Below are 17,757 nucleotides of genomic sequence, written 5' to 3' on the forward strand. Positions count from 1 at the left end.
GGACACATTGGAAAGGTGTTTAGGAAACCTTGGAAAGGTTAGAAGAACGACTTTCTAAATATCTGATTTAAAACTCTAAAGAGTATCTGGTTTTCCTAGGTAAAAGTAATTTTTCTTGACGTATACATGTACTTTTTATTGGTATTTTATATGTCCATGTTAAGAGAAAGGAAACAGTTATGATTTTAACCTCATTTAAACCCCAAGTTTTCTAGTGCAGGCAAGTCCTCAGACATTGTTTAGTGAACAGTATTAATAAAATATGTAGTAACTGAGGCCTGAATTAGAAGATGTTTCTTCAGGCAACCTCTGTACTGACACGAATACCCCTGCTTCTACACACACACACACACTTTAATTACCATGTTTCAGTGAATGCTGCCTTCTATTTAGAAAAGCTACAACCAGTCAGGAACATTTTGGGCTTTACTGTTTTGCTTGGGGAAAAAACCAATATCGACCTCAGCGCCGTACTCTGGAGCGTGGCACGGACAAGCAGAAAATGTAAACTTTTGCAATTAGAAAAGAGTGTTACACACTTCTTCAGTACTTTTTTCCCCTACCACATTATTTTCTGCACAAAAAGCTACAAAATTCTGCTTCTTAAAATAACTGAACTCTAGAGAATATCTATGGATGCCAAATAGTTCAAGTCCTGTCCCTGATAGTAAGTGGATCAACTGCATTGAAGAACAACTGGTTAACAAAATTGTGCAACTGGGTAGCTTAAAAATGTGCTCTTGTTTTGCAAATTATTCAGCCAAACAGCAGGAAACAAAGCATACTACATCTCTATCTCAAACCAAGCTCCATTTGCTTGTCTAAGTGTAATTTAACCTTAGCAATTTGTCAAGAAATAATGTAAGCATACAGCATGATAGTGTTTAGGGCACAGAGGAGGGAGACCTCAGCACAGCACTACCTAGGAAGTCTTTGCTAAGAACTGAATCAGAACCTTGGAGATTTCTACAAGGCAGATTTTCACATCAGTGGACAGCTTCAAGTAGGGAAGGATTGACTGAGCTTTTTTGGATAGGGAAACTCAGGAAGAGCTAACTTGCTAGGTGAATGGTGGCCCGGCTGGGGCTTTGTTATAGATTCCCTGTCCATTTGTGTCGCTGTCTCCAGAAAAGGAGGAAAGCACTGCTGGCTCAGGTGAACCATGAGACCACATGGAAAGAGGAAAGGAAGGGGCAGCAGCAATAGCATAGAGCCCTGGGATCATCCTCTGTGTCAGATGAAGGAAAAAACTAAACCTAATTAACAGCATGTTGAGCATCCCAGTCTAGATTTAGGCTAAATGAGGAGTTTATGTTGAGGGGCAAATTATATTTAGGATTCCAGTTTGTGAATCAACGTAGTGTCTTGTGATTTCTTTATCTCTAATCAGCTATATCTTCAGGAGATTTGAATCTAAGCAAGAACTAGATGGGACTGCCTGCTGCATCTAAGTAAAGGAGCTATTTTAACTTTATGGATTCAGATTCAAACCCATGCACTTCATTAGGGCACCTACCAAATATCCAGTTGTTTAGGCAGACACTATAGCTTCTATACTTATTTGTAAAGAATTTACACTGGGCAGTTTCCTGTAGCAGCCGTTGTAAAATAAAGAATATTAGAGACAACACATGATGGCACATAGCACTGTAATCCTATGTCTCTATGCCTGTGACAATATCAAATGCATAGATTCATATCTTTTAACCCACAGAAATCTATAAAGTATTTGTATCCATGGCCTGTGACTCTGCTGCACCCCTCGACTTGTAGAATCCTTCAGACACTGATCTTCGAGTCAGGGATGAGGTCAGAGAAATAATGCTTCTTCCTCATCTGTGTGCCCATAGGGGTGGCACTGGCTGAGATCTCACAAAGATGGGAGACAGGGAAGGACTGCAAAAACACTATATGTAGCTAATGTCAGAGGGACCACTGTGAACACCTAATCTGATAAAACAGGCTGCATAAAACAGGCTACAGGAAATGGAAAAATATGTTCCTGTTTTTATAAATTGAGATTTTTTTTGTTTTAAATGCAAATCAAGGTACATCTGTCATCTGAAGTATGTTCAGGTTGCAGCAGGACTTACAGGTTTCCCACTACGGGATATTCTCTCTTCATAGGCAAACTGGTGCACTGCAAAGCATACCAAGTAAGTGCTCATGGGAACTGACTTCTGGAAAGTTGTTCGAGTCCAGCCATCACCGAGTTGTACAGTTTGCTGTAGAAATGGAAGAATAACCAGTTTGATTTTTGGAATTGCAAACACATGCCAAAGAGGGTACAATATTTGTATGAAGGCTGCAACTACATGAGAATGATAAATCACCTCTCCAGGTTCACCTCCTCTGGCATCTCATTGCTGAAGGTGCGAGAACAGAAATGGTTTTCCTCTGCAATACTGCAATACATGAAATGGGACTTCATTTTTCTGCACTAAGTAAGTTTAATTTATTGTAATATTCATCAGGGATTTGAAATCTTTCACATGAACAGGAATTTTTCCAGTGTATGCTGCTGTGTTTTGTTCTTGCAATACTTGCATAAAATAACATCACTTTGGACAGATCAGAGAAGAGATTGAATTCTCTCTCTCTTAAATATACGCATCATGTAGGAGTCAGGGGTTGTAGAGATGCTACTTGGGATAAAGACCAGTGTCATGAATCTATCCTGAATTCTTTCTAATACAAGTGAACACTGTTAACTGCTGGGTGGCTTAAACGTACATAAAATGTAGTGCTTTCTTGATTTTCCCAAATGTCCTTAACTCTCAAATGATCTATATGGCCAAACTTTCATCCTGTTGTATGTCATTTATTCCATAAATATTTATTTCTGTTACTCATTTTGAGCTATTGTCTGATTTTTTTTTGTGCTTCTGACTGGATGACTAACTTAAAGAAGACAAAAGCAAAAAGAATAGAAAAGACATTAGCTTTCTAGAGATACAATACTTCATGAATTTTTTTTTATAAACAATACAAATAAAGCTCAGATGGTGAATGTTACAGGTAATGTGATTCTATGAGAAAAAACCTTTTTCACAGACATTCATAAACCTTTTTTTGACAGAGATATTCACAGTTTCCTTTTCCATTAATTGACTTATCTTGATATCTTTTTCTCTTTCTACAAAGTCAGGACTTAAGTGGAAAAAATTTTTTAAAAAATCAAATCCAGTGAAAAATGCAAATGAAATGTACAAGTTTCTGATTTTGCTGAGCTGGTTTTGCCATGCTGATTATATACCTCCACACCACAAAAACTGCTACAGGACGCGTAACACACAACATGCCCTGCATTTACAAACTACTACATTTCAATCTGTTGAAAGGATGTTTCCCAAAGATCTTTCACTACCAAGACCAGAGCTACTGATCTTGTGAGCACACCAGATATAAAAGTGCCCCACTATAATCCCCAGTCAAACTTGAGTATGAACTCAGCATAATCCGCATTTTCTTATCTGTACTTGGTTTTTTAGTAAATTAATTTAGAAACTGTAGAAGAAGCTTATTCTTGTATGTCCATTCTAGAGGCAAGGTTCACATGTCAAGGTGTAAAGTAAATCTCAAAGCCCACTAAATCTTCATAACATCTAGACTCATCCCCTTACCTTCCTTGGTGGTACCCTCCCTTATCTGAGGTCTGTGAGGAAAGGTACAGCACTCTCCTTTCATGTGTTGTTCATCAAAGTGCTTGGTCTCTTTTAGGTATCACAGAAATGCCTTTAATAACAATGGGGCAGAGCTTTAAATTTGCAAAGGGTATGGAAGGCATCTGTATTAGATTGGTAATGGTTATCTCTGCTGCATTTCTAGGAGAAAAAGTTTGGGGGACTAAATAAAACAGTACACGGTAAAGCAGACCTTTGTTTTCTGGGTGGGGAAGCAATTTGGGAAGATGAAAATGCCAAAAGCCTGGAGGCTGGAAGCTCTTTTTTCTTTCTTTTTTTTTTTTTTTTTTTTTTTTAACTTGGTACTTTGTCTCCCACTACAGAATATATTATTAGAAATTACACAATGGACTACACATTCAGTTGAACTATTCATTAGAAAATCTCTCATCTGAAAGCCATTCATCTTCTTCCAGAAAGCCCAGAGGTAGATAAATGATACTGTTGAATTTCATACAAAACTTGGAATTTGACACACTTGGTCCAGAAATGGATTATTTACGAAATTATAGACATGATGGAATGACAAGTGTCCACACCCATGAACTGACAGATGGGATTTCAGATCCTGTATCATTAAAAATAATAATCCTAGACTTCCTTGTTAGAAGGATTCTTTGCCATTAGATTGTGATCAGCAGACCCTCGCTTTGGACCATTATTTAGTTTTAGTGATCATTTTAGAGTTTCCACCTGAGAAAAAGCTGTCTTCCAGACTATTCTTTCTCAGAGTCCATCCAGTTTGACTGGAGAACCTGCCACCATCTATTTATAATTAGTAAGGAACGCTCACCTAGAATATCTGAATACAGGATCAGTTAGCTAAAGACAGGAGACACGTTTCATTTCTGCTTTGGATATGACTCTGTATTGCCATGTTGTGTCCTGGCAGACCACCATGAGTCCTAACCAACCAACCAGTTCTGTTCTATGGAATATTTATTAACCATTAGTTTTGCACTGTCCAGGCGGCAGAGTCTGTGAACACGCAAGGACCTTGCTATCCCCACCATCATTCCAGTGGCTTTGGAGAACCATTCCACTTAGGCAGCAGAGCTGGGAAATACATACCTGTACAGGCATGTTTGAAAGTGCTTGGTATGCATCTTGATGGATGATAGATATGTTGTAAGTTGCCTTTTTGTTTGGCTCGTCAAAACAGGGAAATGACTTCCGTGCATCTGTTGGCTCATGATCAGTAGCTGCAATGCTCCTTAAACAAACAACACATTGGCAAGCCTTCATTATATAGCTTTGAAATATTGTCTGTAATTTCTAAGCATATTTCTTTAGCAATTTCACAAACTAAATTCGACTACAAGTATTTGTGTGTACTTGTCCATTCATAAAAGCAGGTGACATCAGAAATGCACAAGCTGACATCCCATAGGCAAGTGTAACATGTAAGTCAAAGTCTGTAATCAACATTCTCTAGGTTTCAGAGGAAAAGCTAAAGCAAATTGCTTATCATCAAATATTTTTAGGAGCCAGGCAGTAAGATAGGCATGACCCTTCATGGATGGTAAAAATTTTGTTTACTCTCCTCATAAGCTGTTCCATTGATTTACGCACCTAAAATAAAATACTGATGATATCACTTGAAAGGAAATCAAGTCACTCCACACATCATTTATCCACTACAGCATATCTTGGTATTGGAGTTTTGAACGTATCCTGAGACAACACCTTGAAATTGTGTAAATGCCACTAAAATCCCATCCTGCCTCTGCGTTTCTTTTTCTGCATTTACCACATACAGCCTTCTGTTGGTGCTGTTACGCTTCCCTGACTCCATTAGTGAAACTGCTGGAGGAAGCATGGAAAGTTCAGCTGAACGTCCCAGTATATAACTGATGCTGTGCAAGCTGTGTTGGGGGTTTAGAAAGTCATCTCAGTTGTGCAAAATCAGCTGGAGGAGCTGAACAATAGGGGTCACGTAAAAACATAAGGTGAAGGTTGCTTATGTGTTTGCTTCTTGCAGTGACATTGGGCTTTCCCATTAACAAATCATACAGTGACAGAGTGTATTCTCAAGTGATTGATGGTGAAAGGGATCACAGATGCTTCTTCAATTAATCTGGAATGTCGAGCATTTTCTGACAGCACTTCTACAGCTGTTCCAACTATATTAAGGTAGTTTTCCTTTCCAAAAAGTAATTAAAAGTGTACACCATAAATTACAAATCTGCAGCAATCCTACAAGCTCACTTGACAATCAATTTTTCAATGTTTCTGTTGCCCTTGGCATTTCCCTGTGACGGTTAAATACTAAACTGGTCATTAGGAACTTGTAGCAGTAAGGGTCATTTACCAGTCTGACGGAGGTAATATGTCTGGGTTCTCTCCATTCATGTTCATTGGAATAGTAACTTAAAAGCGTAATGAACATTCACCTTAAAATAATTTCAGACTCAATACAGGTTTTTTGCTTGGTGCATTGTTTGTTGTCACTCTCTACTTTTTGTAGGATTTGAAAGCTATTTCACAATTAAATTAACTCCAAGCCTCCAGGGCAATGCTTCACAGCTATTGCTTAAAAAATTGGCTCTATATTTTGACACATTTATGTCTTGTTCCTACAGAGTGATAACACTGTGATATCTCTGTTGATTTATAAGGTGATAATCCATCTATCCTTGTATGCTTGTGAAGGCAGACAGATATTAGGAGTGCAAAACCTTAGAGCTACCATTCCTTTAGGCTAGATGATGAGAACTCCAGACTATGGTATACATAGAAGTGGCATCAGAAGCTCAAAATGTCATAATTTCCTTTCAAACTGCATAACAGGATTCCCAAATGAGGCATTCTTTTCCCTAAGCCTCTCAAGGATCCCAGACTTAAAGGCATGTTCAGCACATGTCTACCTGTTTTCAACAAAACGTAGTGGTAGATTTGAATTTAAGCAACAGCAGAGCCTGGATATGTGCCCAGTTTGTAAACAAAAGACATTATAGCAATGTTTTGGCAAACCTTTGCCTTCAGAAATAGACAGCTGGGGAGCAGCTCAGTTACTGGGAGCTGACTTCCCAGTTGTTATTAATTCTCTCAAAAGATCCTGCTGCTTCTAACACTGCACAGAAGGGAAGGTTGAGTAGGTTAATTACATGTTGGATTGCATTTTCACCTCAGCCGTCTTCTCTTTAACATTTGCTGTTAATAGACTTGATCATCATTCTTACCTGGTCTGATTTGTATTTACTTGCAACATGATAAGAATGGAACTATTTGGGTTGAAATTTTCCAAGAGTGATGTCTACCTCAGGCAAAGACAAAATAAAAAAGCTAACTCCAGTCAGCATTGTTTTTCAGTAGAAAGCCAGGGGGAAATGCAGTTTTACTAAACAATCAAACTCTTCCCTTGCCCTCCTTTCTTACCCCATCTATCACCTCCCCTCATGCTGCAGAGCAGCAGCTTGTTTGGTGGTTGCATTAATTTCAAAGCTATACTTATCACTATGATGTACATCACCTCTTCCATCCCCACAAACAATCTACCACATACAAAACATTTCAGAAGTCACCATTCACTCATTCTTATTAAAGCCCTTCTCAAGCCTAACAAACAAACTCACACGCTCAAGTTCCTTCCTGTATTGAGAGTTTTCAGTCTGCTGGCTAGGATCATCCCTGCAACTGTAGCTTCCAGCCAAGTAGGAACAGTCAAAGTGAGCTCACATTTTATACTTTATTTAGTTTATGAAGTTCCCCTTTCCTCCTGACATCAGATGCTTGGCTGCTGTCTACCTCTACTGTCTGGATTTGAGGGAAAGGCACTTATCTCTCCTGCTCTGCAACTCAGGAGACCTGTGTTCTGGTCCTGCTTTTCTGGTGTTGTGACAGGTCTGGAGCTATTACTTTAATATCTAGGTATCCTTCACCAATAAAAAGGAAGTAACACACCTCAGCTTAGAAGTATCATAAGAAGTTGCACTTCAGAACTGCTGTGGAGATGTCAGATACTCAAAGTATAAAACCAAAGCACCTTTGAAGTCAGAGCAATACTGAAGTCAGAGGAGGAGGAAAACAAGGGGGAAAGAGCTGTCTGGTGTTTGAGCTGTTCACTACATAGCTTCTTCGTAGATCAGATAACTATTTTTAACTAGGAAAAATCAGTGTTTGCTTTATCCTCTGCCTCTCAGATTTGCTGGTGTCAGTACCTGTCACTGCTGCTACTCCTGGCATTGCCTGTCAGTGGTTGAATGAAACTAATTTGACTCTCACTCATGACACCATTGTCCCAGGAGGGCAAACAAGTGCCATGACAACACATCAGTGCTTGTCTCCATATTCCTGTTACAGGAACTTGTAAAAGTCTAGCTAGGTTTACCTTCTGGCTGTAAAGGCTGGAATGAGTTACTTCAGAAATGTAAATACTGGAAAATGGATGAGTGTCCTCTCTATACATTAACTGTGAAGAGAAGCCTTTGAATGGTGGGCAACGGCTTTTTCAAGCTTTCGCTGGAGTGCTAATCTGGCAAATGGAATGGGTTAGCTGAACTGGCAGAGGCTTTGTAATCTTTCAATAACTACTGATATATTAATAAGGAAGAGATGGAGCACAAAAAAAACCCAAAATCAAAGATAACCTTAATTGTTTGGATTTTCCTACACATAATTTAAACCATCTGCAGGAGGGACAGAGAAGTTCTGGTTTGAATATTCCTCAGACTTACAACATCAAGGAGGTATCATATCAGGAAAACTATCAGAAGAGTATTTTACACCAAAATTTTTACCTTGGAGAGTGACAGGAAGAGAGTGGTGATAGTTGTATGCTATATATTGTACTACAGAGATAAAAACAGGCCTCTATCCTTCCAGCTCTCTGAGGGAGCAATTCAAGTTCAAAGGTTCAAAGGTAATCTGGGAGCAATAGAATTTGAAAAGGCTTTTCAGAAAAATAATAACAAACCCCTCATCTGTCCAACCGGCATTCACTAGTCAGCAGCCAAAGGGGTTTGAATACAACATCTTCCTTAGGGGAATGACAAAACTAAAGAACAGCCCAGAAATGTCAGCAAGTTGGTGAGAAGCAAGGGTGAAAAGCTGAAACAGGAATTGAACAGGTCCGAGCAAGTAGAAATTAAGTAAGTTTAGTAAATAAAAGAAAATCTGCTTTACTTGATCTCTCCGTTCTCAGTATAGGTGGTCCTATAAAACCCAACCAGCGAACCATTCAGCCAGCCTTGAAACTTCAGGGTGAGCACATAGGGATCACTTTGATCAGTGACAGGGAGCTCCGCTGCTGCCTTCATCACTATGTATTCCTGTGGGTTGTACTCAAAGCAATCACTCAGAGCAATCTGCTGTCCGGAAGATTTCTGGAGTATGGGCATTTCTGTAATCTTGGTCTCTCGCAGGTGAAGCCACAGGGAGCTGGTAGGTCTTTCCAAAATAATAGAAATATTGACTGTCCCACTGTAAATGTCTGCCTCCATTTCAGGCTTGATTTCCAGATCATAGTGGACAGGCTTGACATAAGTGGGCAGCCTAAAACCTGTCCACTCTCCAGTCTCATCTTTGGGAGGACAGGGACCCAAATCCACTGGGGGACGAGGCTGATCTGTTGTTGGTTGATTTGTTGTTGGTTGATCTGTTGTTGGTTGACCTGTTGTTGGTTGATCTGTTCCATCTGGAGTTTCCTGAGATTTAGGTCTGCTCAGTCCCACACCAAGCCCCACGGCAAGACCTACAACGACCACGACACCACAGATGATAGCCACATGCTTTGTCTTCATGCAGTACCTCTTGGACTTCTCATCCTCAAAATCCATGCCCTCCATCTCTGCTCCCGGTTCCACTCTCAAAGCAAAACATTAACTACAAAAAAAGGTTATTAGTCACTCCAACATTTGCATTCAGTAAACTCAGCAGTCTTGGTTTGTATTTTAATTGTGTAGCTATAGCTGTTCTCTGCCTGTCTCCCGCACCTCGCTTTCCACGAGACACTCAATTAATTAAAGACAACATGCACTTGGAGGAAATGTGAATGATCAAAAGAAGTGCAGCTGGGCTGAGAGAAGGAGGGAACTGACACAGAAGAACATTGTTCCTGCCGTGCTACCCTTATAAGCAGTGCAACCCCACCCCCAGCCCCTCCTGTTCTGGCCTGAGTTAAATATAAAACAGTGCTATGTTAATCAGCAGTCAGGACATGATCAGATGCCAAAGCTCTGTCAGCAGCTTTCAGAAAGAGTTTGCAGATAGAGGTGTAACTGTTCTAAATCCTCAACCTTCACCACTACCTCTTCCTTTTGTTCTCTGCTATGTCTTGTTTAGGTTTTTGAGGTTTGGGTTGGGGTTTTTTCCGTCTTACTAATAAAGATTTTCTTGAACTTCCACCCTAGAGGTTGTAAAACAACCAAACTCTCAAACTCTCAAAAATCCAGCAAAAATCACATACATCTTTCAATTGTTTCTCCTCTTTTCTTGGCTCATTTACTCTTTGCCAAGTAATTCAAGGCAGTCACAGACAGATGAATGCACACTGGAATGATAAATTTTGATCACTGACTTCAAACTTTAAAAGATGTCTAATTCCTCTTCCCCTCATAGGGCCAGTTTTCCAGGAGATTGATCATAACCATGCATGCAAGCTGGTAGCCTCAGATAGCATTGCTTTGTGGGTCAGCACAATTACAGTGCTGCCTGTGAACCCTTGCTGTGAGGGACACTTCTAAATATGCTATTATATGATTTGTGCACCAAAGATCTAATTTAGCGTTTATTGCTTGTCATCACAATGTGGCACTTCATTGAAACAAATTAATTGAATAGAGCCTGATTCTGCTCGAGGGAACTTATTGTAAGTAAGGTCTTACTAAGCCTGCAAACAAGATGTTGCTAATGCAGTATGAAACTGAGCACAGCAGTAGTCTTGGCCTTGTTGTTACTGGGTTAAAGGAAAATAGTGTAGAACAGAAACCTTAGTCCTTGGATCTCTTAATCCTGTTACTCCACTTAGGTAGCCCACTTGAGTAGATTTTTAATCAGGCACATCAGCTTGACTTCATGCCTCCTGTTTTGGTTTATAAGGAGACAGATTATTATCACTCTTTATATTAGTTACAACTCTGACTAGTTAGTCTTGACTTTTTAATTTTTTTTTTTTTTAGATGGATGAAGTTTTACCTGGATGGATTAAGTTAGGCCTTAGAATTGTTTAACACATACTGCAAGTGAGACGCACTGAATAGGGGAAGGAGCTTTTCTAGAAAAGACTTCACCCAGTCTGTTTAGAAATGGATCTGCTCATAAGTCTCACTTTGAAATATCATCAGCCACCACAGGGAACTTAAGTCACCCAGTTTGCATCAGCATTCTTCTAGCACACTGCTATTTATATAGCATCTTGTTTTAAAAGCAAGGATTTCCTACATGAACTGAGAAAAGTTTTGGGTTTTTTTGCAGTGAATCAAGTTAGCTCTTACTCATATATTTTCAAAAGTGAGAAACTGATGCAAAAAAAAAATCAAGCAGAAAGCTAAAAATCTGTTTCACATTATGTCTGTTTTTATTGTTTCCCATTTCTCTGCTGTGATCAAAACTAGATATGACATGGGAAACCAATGCCCTTTAATGGATTGGGTAAGAATTCAACTTCTAGCAACAGAGCCAGCACTGAAAATCATGATCTTAACATTTAAAACCACTTCATCTTTTCTTTTGTTCTGATTGGACAGGACAAAGAAAAAGAGCTACAATAGATTTTAAATAAGACATCTTTAGCCAGCGCAGACCATAAGTGATGAGACAGTAAATATGTCTTGATTTCAGACATGCTTTTTACATCATTTCCATTTGCATTCTCCTTAGCCATGAGCTTTTCTGTTACATTTTTAATCTGAAGATGAAAAATGCTGTTTGAGCTGAGAGGCTGCAGAGCAGGTTATTTACTGTAGCTTTGAAAAGACTTGCAGATTTTTTCACTGGTAACAATTACCTCCTTCAGGAAAAGCTAGAAAATATATGTAGATGAGCTGGTCCTAAAGAGCAAATACCCATGTATTTCTTGTCCTAAGCCTTGAAAACAACAGTAGTAGAAAAATCCATTCCGAGGTGTCAGTCAAGGGAGTGGTGTAGCTATACACAAGCTCTAGCATTGATCTTCTCTGTATAACTGAAGTTCAAACCTAGCTGCAGCCAAAACTAGATATAATATATTTCTGATAGTGGTAGCTATGAGCAGACTTACTCCTCCCAAATCAGAAATGTGCCTCGTTCCTAGCTGACACTAATAGAGTCGGCACTAAGCAGTGCTAAGAAGCGGCCCAGCTGCCAATAACCCATATATATGTTCAAGGACAAGCAGGCATCAAACTATTAGTTCCTCTACACAGGAGCAATGAAGGAGGGCAGAGCTCCCAAACGCAATGACAGCGTTCTCTCTGCTTGGCACTATCCAGAGAAAAAGGGGCAGGGAACAGGATCTACCTCCCCAGAGAGGACAGCAGCATGGCCTTCATCAACAAGATATAGGTCCTTCTTTCCCTTTCCCCTCAAGAATAAGATGATGAATCTCCAGAAGAAAGGGAAGTGGAAGAAAACCCACCCCATCTGCTTCAGTGCAAACCACAACCCTGACTGCAGGTAAGAGCTGGGCAAGTTTGGAATGGGTTTAGATTGCTTTAGTTTGATTTCTAGAAAACTGAAGAGATTTAAATAGTCTTAGCAGTCACCTGGACGATGCTAACACCTGACATTACTTGTTTGCTGTTGATTTTTGACTGAAGCAAATTTCACCTGAAGTTAGGATTTAGTTCTCAGTCTGCACTGAAGTTACCACTCTGGCTTAACCCTTCCCCTTCGGCTGCCTAAAAGGGAAAGGGGGCATGGTCACCCCTTTCTGTCGTGACATTGCTGGTGGGTACGTGGACATACCTGTAGAAGCAATACATGTATCTTTTCAGATAACTACCAGGACTGTAATGAATCCTAATTTTTATTCACAAATTGTCAGTCATTCCTTTCTGATATAATTTCCAACGTTAAGTATGCAAAATGGAATAAAATTTCTGCAAGTGACAGCCAGGATCAACACTAGCAAAGACCTGTTCTAGGCATTCAGGAAGATGTCACATACTACCGGGATATCCTTAATTGAAGCTGACAGTGAGGAAAGAGCTGCTCTGGAAAGCATCAAAGACATGAAAATAAATGAAGTATATTAAAAAAAAAAAAAAAAAGAGAGAGAGAGAAGTAAAGAAAAAACTCTGCTACAACTCACAACAAATGAAACTCCTATGAGCCAAGTCATCATTGGAATAATATGAAACACTTACCAAGCCTATGCCAAGGAGGTCTTTGTCTCACAGTGTCCAGGGACTTTAAGGCAACATGAGGGCAGCAGAGTCTAAGGACATCTGATTCCCTTCTGCTCTCTGAGCTGCCCTTGCAACAAGACTTAGGGATAATAAATGGATCCTCTCTGCCTCCATCAGGAGGAATTTGTCTCTATGCTAAAATAACACTCCTTGCTAGATTTTTCATTGCAAGAAATAAAAAAAAAAAAAAGAAGGCATGAAGCAATCTGCTGTACTGACTGTTTTCTGGCAGAACTGTACTTGCAGATTTCTCCCCTGTGGCCCCCTACAAAAAAAAAATCTTTAGGACATTAATTTGAGAAACAAGAAACTGACTGGGGTGTTCCACCAGGTCACAAATGAACAGTATCAGAACAAATTCCCTTGTCCAGTGTTTTCTTATGTCGATAATGACTGATTTTGTCTCCATCTTTTGGCTTTGAACATCCTATAGGAATCATTAATCCCCTGGAGTTCACAAGTCTTAGTAATTACTGGCTTGCAGTGGTACATGTTCCGTTCACAATATTTTCTATGACAGTTTTTGTCTCCAAAACAAGTTCTTTTGGTTTTGTCTTATTTGGAAGTGCAAATGTTTTGAACCTGATTTGAGAAAGACAGTCAGGACTTCTTCAGTCATAAGTGTTTACCCATTTAGATCTTTAAAATCTGTACTCAGCTGTGGGATACCATTGGCTGCAGTGCCTTGGGAGGACTGTGTTATTTCCTGCTGCAGACTGACAAGCTCTGTCTGTAACACACAAGTTGAAGTGCAGTGCAGTCCCACCGCTTATTCTGCGTTCTGCTGTGTTCCCCCAGCAGATCAGTGCTAGATGTTTTATTTATCACTAGGGCCGAGGCTGAAGGGAGTTACCTCAAAGCCTGTTCTCAAAGAAGTATTGTGAGTTACCTTTAGTAGAGGCATTATTTCCCTCCTTTCTTTTTTTCCTATTTCAAGTCCCTAGATGTAGATTCTGTACTTTGAAATTGTGAATGTCATCTCTTATACTATTTATGTAAACAAAGTAAGACAAATTGTATTCATTTGTTTTACTGTATTATATCATGTCCATGATATGATATCACATCATATATCATATCAAATGAACTCTTATAATAAAATCATAGAATAGCTTGAGTTGGAAGGGACCTTAAGGATAATCTAGTTGCAACCCTCCTGCCGTGATCAGGGACATTTTCCACTAGACCAGGTTGCTCAAAGGCCCTTACAACCTGGCCTTGAACAGTTCTGGGGATGGGGCGTGTTTCACCACCCTCATAGTGAAGAACTTCTTAATATATAATCTAAACCTACCCTGTCAGTTTAAAACCATTACCTACAGGCCCTTGTAAGAAGTTCCTTTGCAGCTTACTCATGATTATATGGTTTGATGTGGTATCATATCATATCATATCATATCATATCATATCATATCATATCATATCATATCATATCATATCATATCATATCATATCATATCATATCATATCATATCATATCAATTTCATCTTCCACTGCAGTGCTACCAAGATACTTGTGTTCTTTCATTCTAATCATTAACCTTTAATTAAAAAACAGAATAGTCTTGATCCCAGTGAACAGAGTTCCAACTTTCCAGTTCTATCATGCTTTATTATTTTTATGTTTTCATATCCTTTTACTTGTCAACAGAGGTCATTAAAATAGTTGCAGTTTATGGCTCTGCAGTCTTCAGCTTCTAATGTGAAATTTCATTTTTTTCTTTAAAAGCATGCCTGAGGATAGTTCTACTGTATTGACCAAATACAATTTAACTTATACGGACCCTTTTTTCAAACTCACTCAACATAAATCTTATTTAACAACTTCCTCAACTAAAGTGAGAAAAGCAACAACCTCTTACAGTGTTAGTTCCAGGATATGCTGGAACACCAGCTGGCCCACAGGAAAACCAAATACTGTAGTTTAGAAATTCCATGTGGAATTCCTTGGTGAACTTTTGGAGGTATTTTATCCTCTTAGAATGGAAAAACTTGCTTTCCACTCCCTTCACTTTGTTTTGTGAGTGAGTGTGATATCTTACAAGACCTTCTGTCTCCACTTGCAACCCAGGGCACAACTTTTAATCTGCCTGATATGAGTTGCAGTTCCCTGAGGTGCCACCTCTGCCCTTGAGCACTGCTGTGCCATTTGATATGCAGTTATATTGATCCATTTCTATGTCTAGATAGCAGAGCACAAGAAGAAAGGCATTTCAATGGAGGAGAGTTGTAAAATTTCCTTCCTACTTTAACTAGCCCCAGCCCAAAACTTAACCTTCAGGGCAGGCTTATTTGTATTTGCTTTCTGCTTCAGAAGCAGGGGAAAGTTCAGAAGCCAAGTCAGTGAAAACAAGTCATTAGACAGCCCAGTAGTGGTGTTTGCTCAGCATGCAGCAGATAGTACTAAACCCAAGCATGATACTACCTTCATTGAGCAGGTAACAGAGATTATTGTGGAAAACAGTATTTTCAGTTGAAGGATGTTTTGACTTACAGTAAATTTTGGGTTTCTCAAACTACTTAAAAAGACACAGTGGAAATAAAAAAGTCATCAAACTAACTGGCAAGGCAAACAAAATTCTAGGATCAATCATCCTTTTAATCACTAAAAGAGATTAAGGCACTGGATTTTGCACTCTTACAACAGTGTGCAGTGGGAGCAGTTTCACAGGAGTCAATAGTAAAATGCTAGAGAATCTGAAAAAAGAGCAGTTGCATATGATATAAGAGTGTAAAAATAATGATTAGCTTAGGTGAAGATAGTTTGCCTATACCATAATGTAATATCAAGGAATCTCACTGGACTTGCAAAGGCAGTAAATTTGGCACAGATTAAAATACCTTTTATCGTAATTTCACATATATCTCATTCATAGGGAGAGGCCATTGATGCTGTTCATGAAGCATCTAATGCAAGCCACTGAGAAGCTAAACAGTGAACCAAGAAGATTTCTGATCTGTTCCGCTCTATAAATTCGTGTGGTTCTTTGCTGCTGGAGGTGAATCAGAAATCATTCCAAGTCACAGAAAAGTAATTGTTCGTGTGATTTCCAGCACCGAAAAAGTCTCTTATATGAAACCAAGTTAATGGAAGAGGATACAACAGTTAAACGTTTTTGCTCGATTGGAGACAAAATCTCAGGGCAATTTTCTGCCAATGTGTATTTAGGTTACTTCCAAGTCTGTTACCTGTTTAATTTTCTTGGCCAGGGTGATGAAGCTGTTAAAAATGAAAACAATTGCAGTTGCATAAAATCTTTCATTTACTATAAAATCCTCTTCTCCCTCCCCCTCCCCGGCAAACAGGATTGTAGTTATATTAAGGCATTTCAAAATTAATCAAGAGATTGGCGAATGAACAAAAATCGAAAATTATAGGTCTGGCTTCCTTCCCTTCCACCCTCCCAGTTGAATCTCTTTGGCTGCAAAACAGGAATAGAAGAAACTATGTCTTTGGGACTTCCACCACATGTACTTCATCTGTTTTGCCCTGCATGCAGTATGTCTCTCTTTCAAGGACTAGCTCTGTTCTTCAGCAGTCCTTACCTCCCCACACCCACTGCCAGCAGCTGCTGCAGTGGTTGGGTAGAGCAGGAGATAGACAGAGATCAGTGGACTGATTCCCAGGCAAGTTCCTAAATTGCTCACCACACATTTTCATAAACAGGTGTGTATGTGAGGGGTGGTGAGGTATATGCACTGAAGTACCAGTTAGCAAGTTTGCCTGAAAGAGGTGTTGCATTGGGAAGAGGGCTCTGAAATGAGCAATATTTATTTGATGTTATTTGAGAGTCATGTCCTTCACTGCATGCTGAACAGACACTGTTATTGGGCGACTAATACTTAATTTTCATTTTTGACTTCCGAACTACCCTCTGCTTTTAAAGGAGAAAGCAGTCCTTCAGAGTAAGAATCAGTCAAATGTTTTCACACAGAAATAATACTACAAAATATGTTTTCCTATTTTAGCAAGCTCAAGCTGATCTGGGAGTAGGATTTTTTTGGCCAATAGTCAGTCCCCAGATCTAAATTAATTTTTATTATGACCAGCAGCAACCAAAATAATAGGTGTTTCCACGCCACATGAGGATGAGGACATCTTTACTCTTCAGGTATATAACAAGTTATTTTGAGCTTGTGTGCATCAGTACAGGTTGTGAAGGGCGTAAATGAACAGAAAAATTTAGCACTGAAGAAAAAGCAGCATAGGCAAAATCAAAGAAACACAGGAATTTCAGACCTTACAGATGATCAAAGCAATATTTCATCTTCCTTCTAAAACCAACTAAGGAGTCACATCCTTTATATCCAACACCAAATGGAGCCAAAGAGGCTTACAGTTAGGGAAATAATCAAATAGTGTCTTGGGCTATCTGGATCCAGTTCAAGGTTTTAACCCCTTGTCCAAAACCTTCTCCACTGATAATCAGATGTCAAATGAGATTGGATCTTATGCACCAATTCACTTTTAATTTTAATTTTGTAGGATCACTGCCTCTGCTGTCCTTGGAGAAGTTTAAGTACTGATGTTTTACAGGATAAGCTACAGGATGGGATATTGTACAGCCAGGTTTTTCCTGTAGAGCCTTCTTTCCTTTCTCAATTTAATTCACTTTTTTATTTTCCTTTTCCTTAAACCCCAACGATAAACTTTAACAGGAAACTTCCTTTACTAAAAAGAACTTTATTCAAAGAACTTTCAGCAATACAAGTCACAGATATACATCTGTGATATATATCCATGATAT

General features: G+C 39.2%; 1 protein-coding gene across 1 annotated transcript in view; it reads right to left on the bottom strand.

Moving 5' to 3' along the window:
• Positions 1–9,673, bottom strand: part of ENPEP (glutamyl aminopeptidase) — a 33,492-nt gene extending 23,819 nt beyond the window's left edge. The window contains exons 1-3 of the mRNA XM_050337648.1: positions 8,808–9,673; positions 4,755–4,896; positions 2,094–2,225 (exon numbers count right to left, since the gene is read on the bottom strand). Coding sequence (XP_050193605.1) covers positions 2,094–2,225; positions 4,755–4,896; positions 8,808–9,469 — 936 coding nt within the window. The 5' untranslated portion in view covers positions 9,470–9,673. The remainder of the gene's footprint in view (positions 1–2,093; positions 2,226–4,754; positions 4,897–8,807) is intronic.
• Between the last annotated feature and the right edge of the window lie 8,084 nt (positions 9,674–17,757).

The sequence above is a fragment of the Myiozetetes cayanensis genome, unplaced genomic scaffold, assembly GCF_022539395.1.
Source record: "Myiozetetes cayanensis isolate MyiCay16 unplaced genomic scaffold, myiCay2020 scf7, whole genome shotgun sequence".
Classification (NCBI taxonomy): domain Eukaryota; kingdom Metazoa; phylum Chordata; class Aves; order Passeriformes; family Tyrannidae; genus Myiozetetes; species Myiozetetes cayanensis.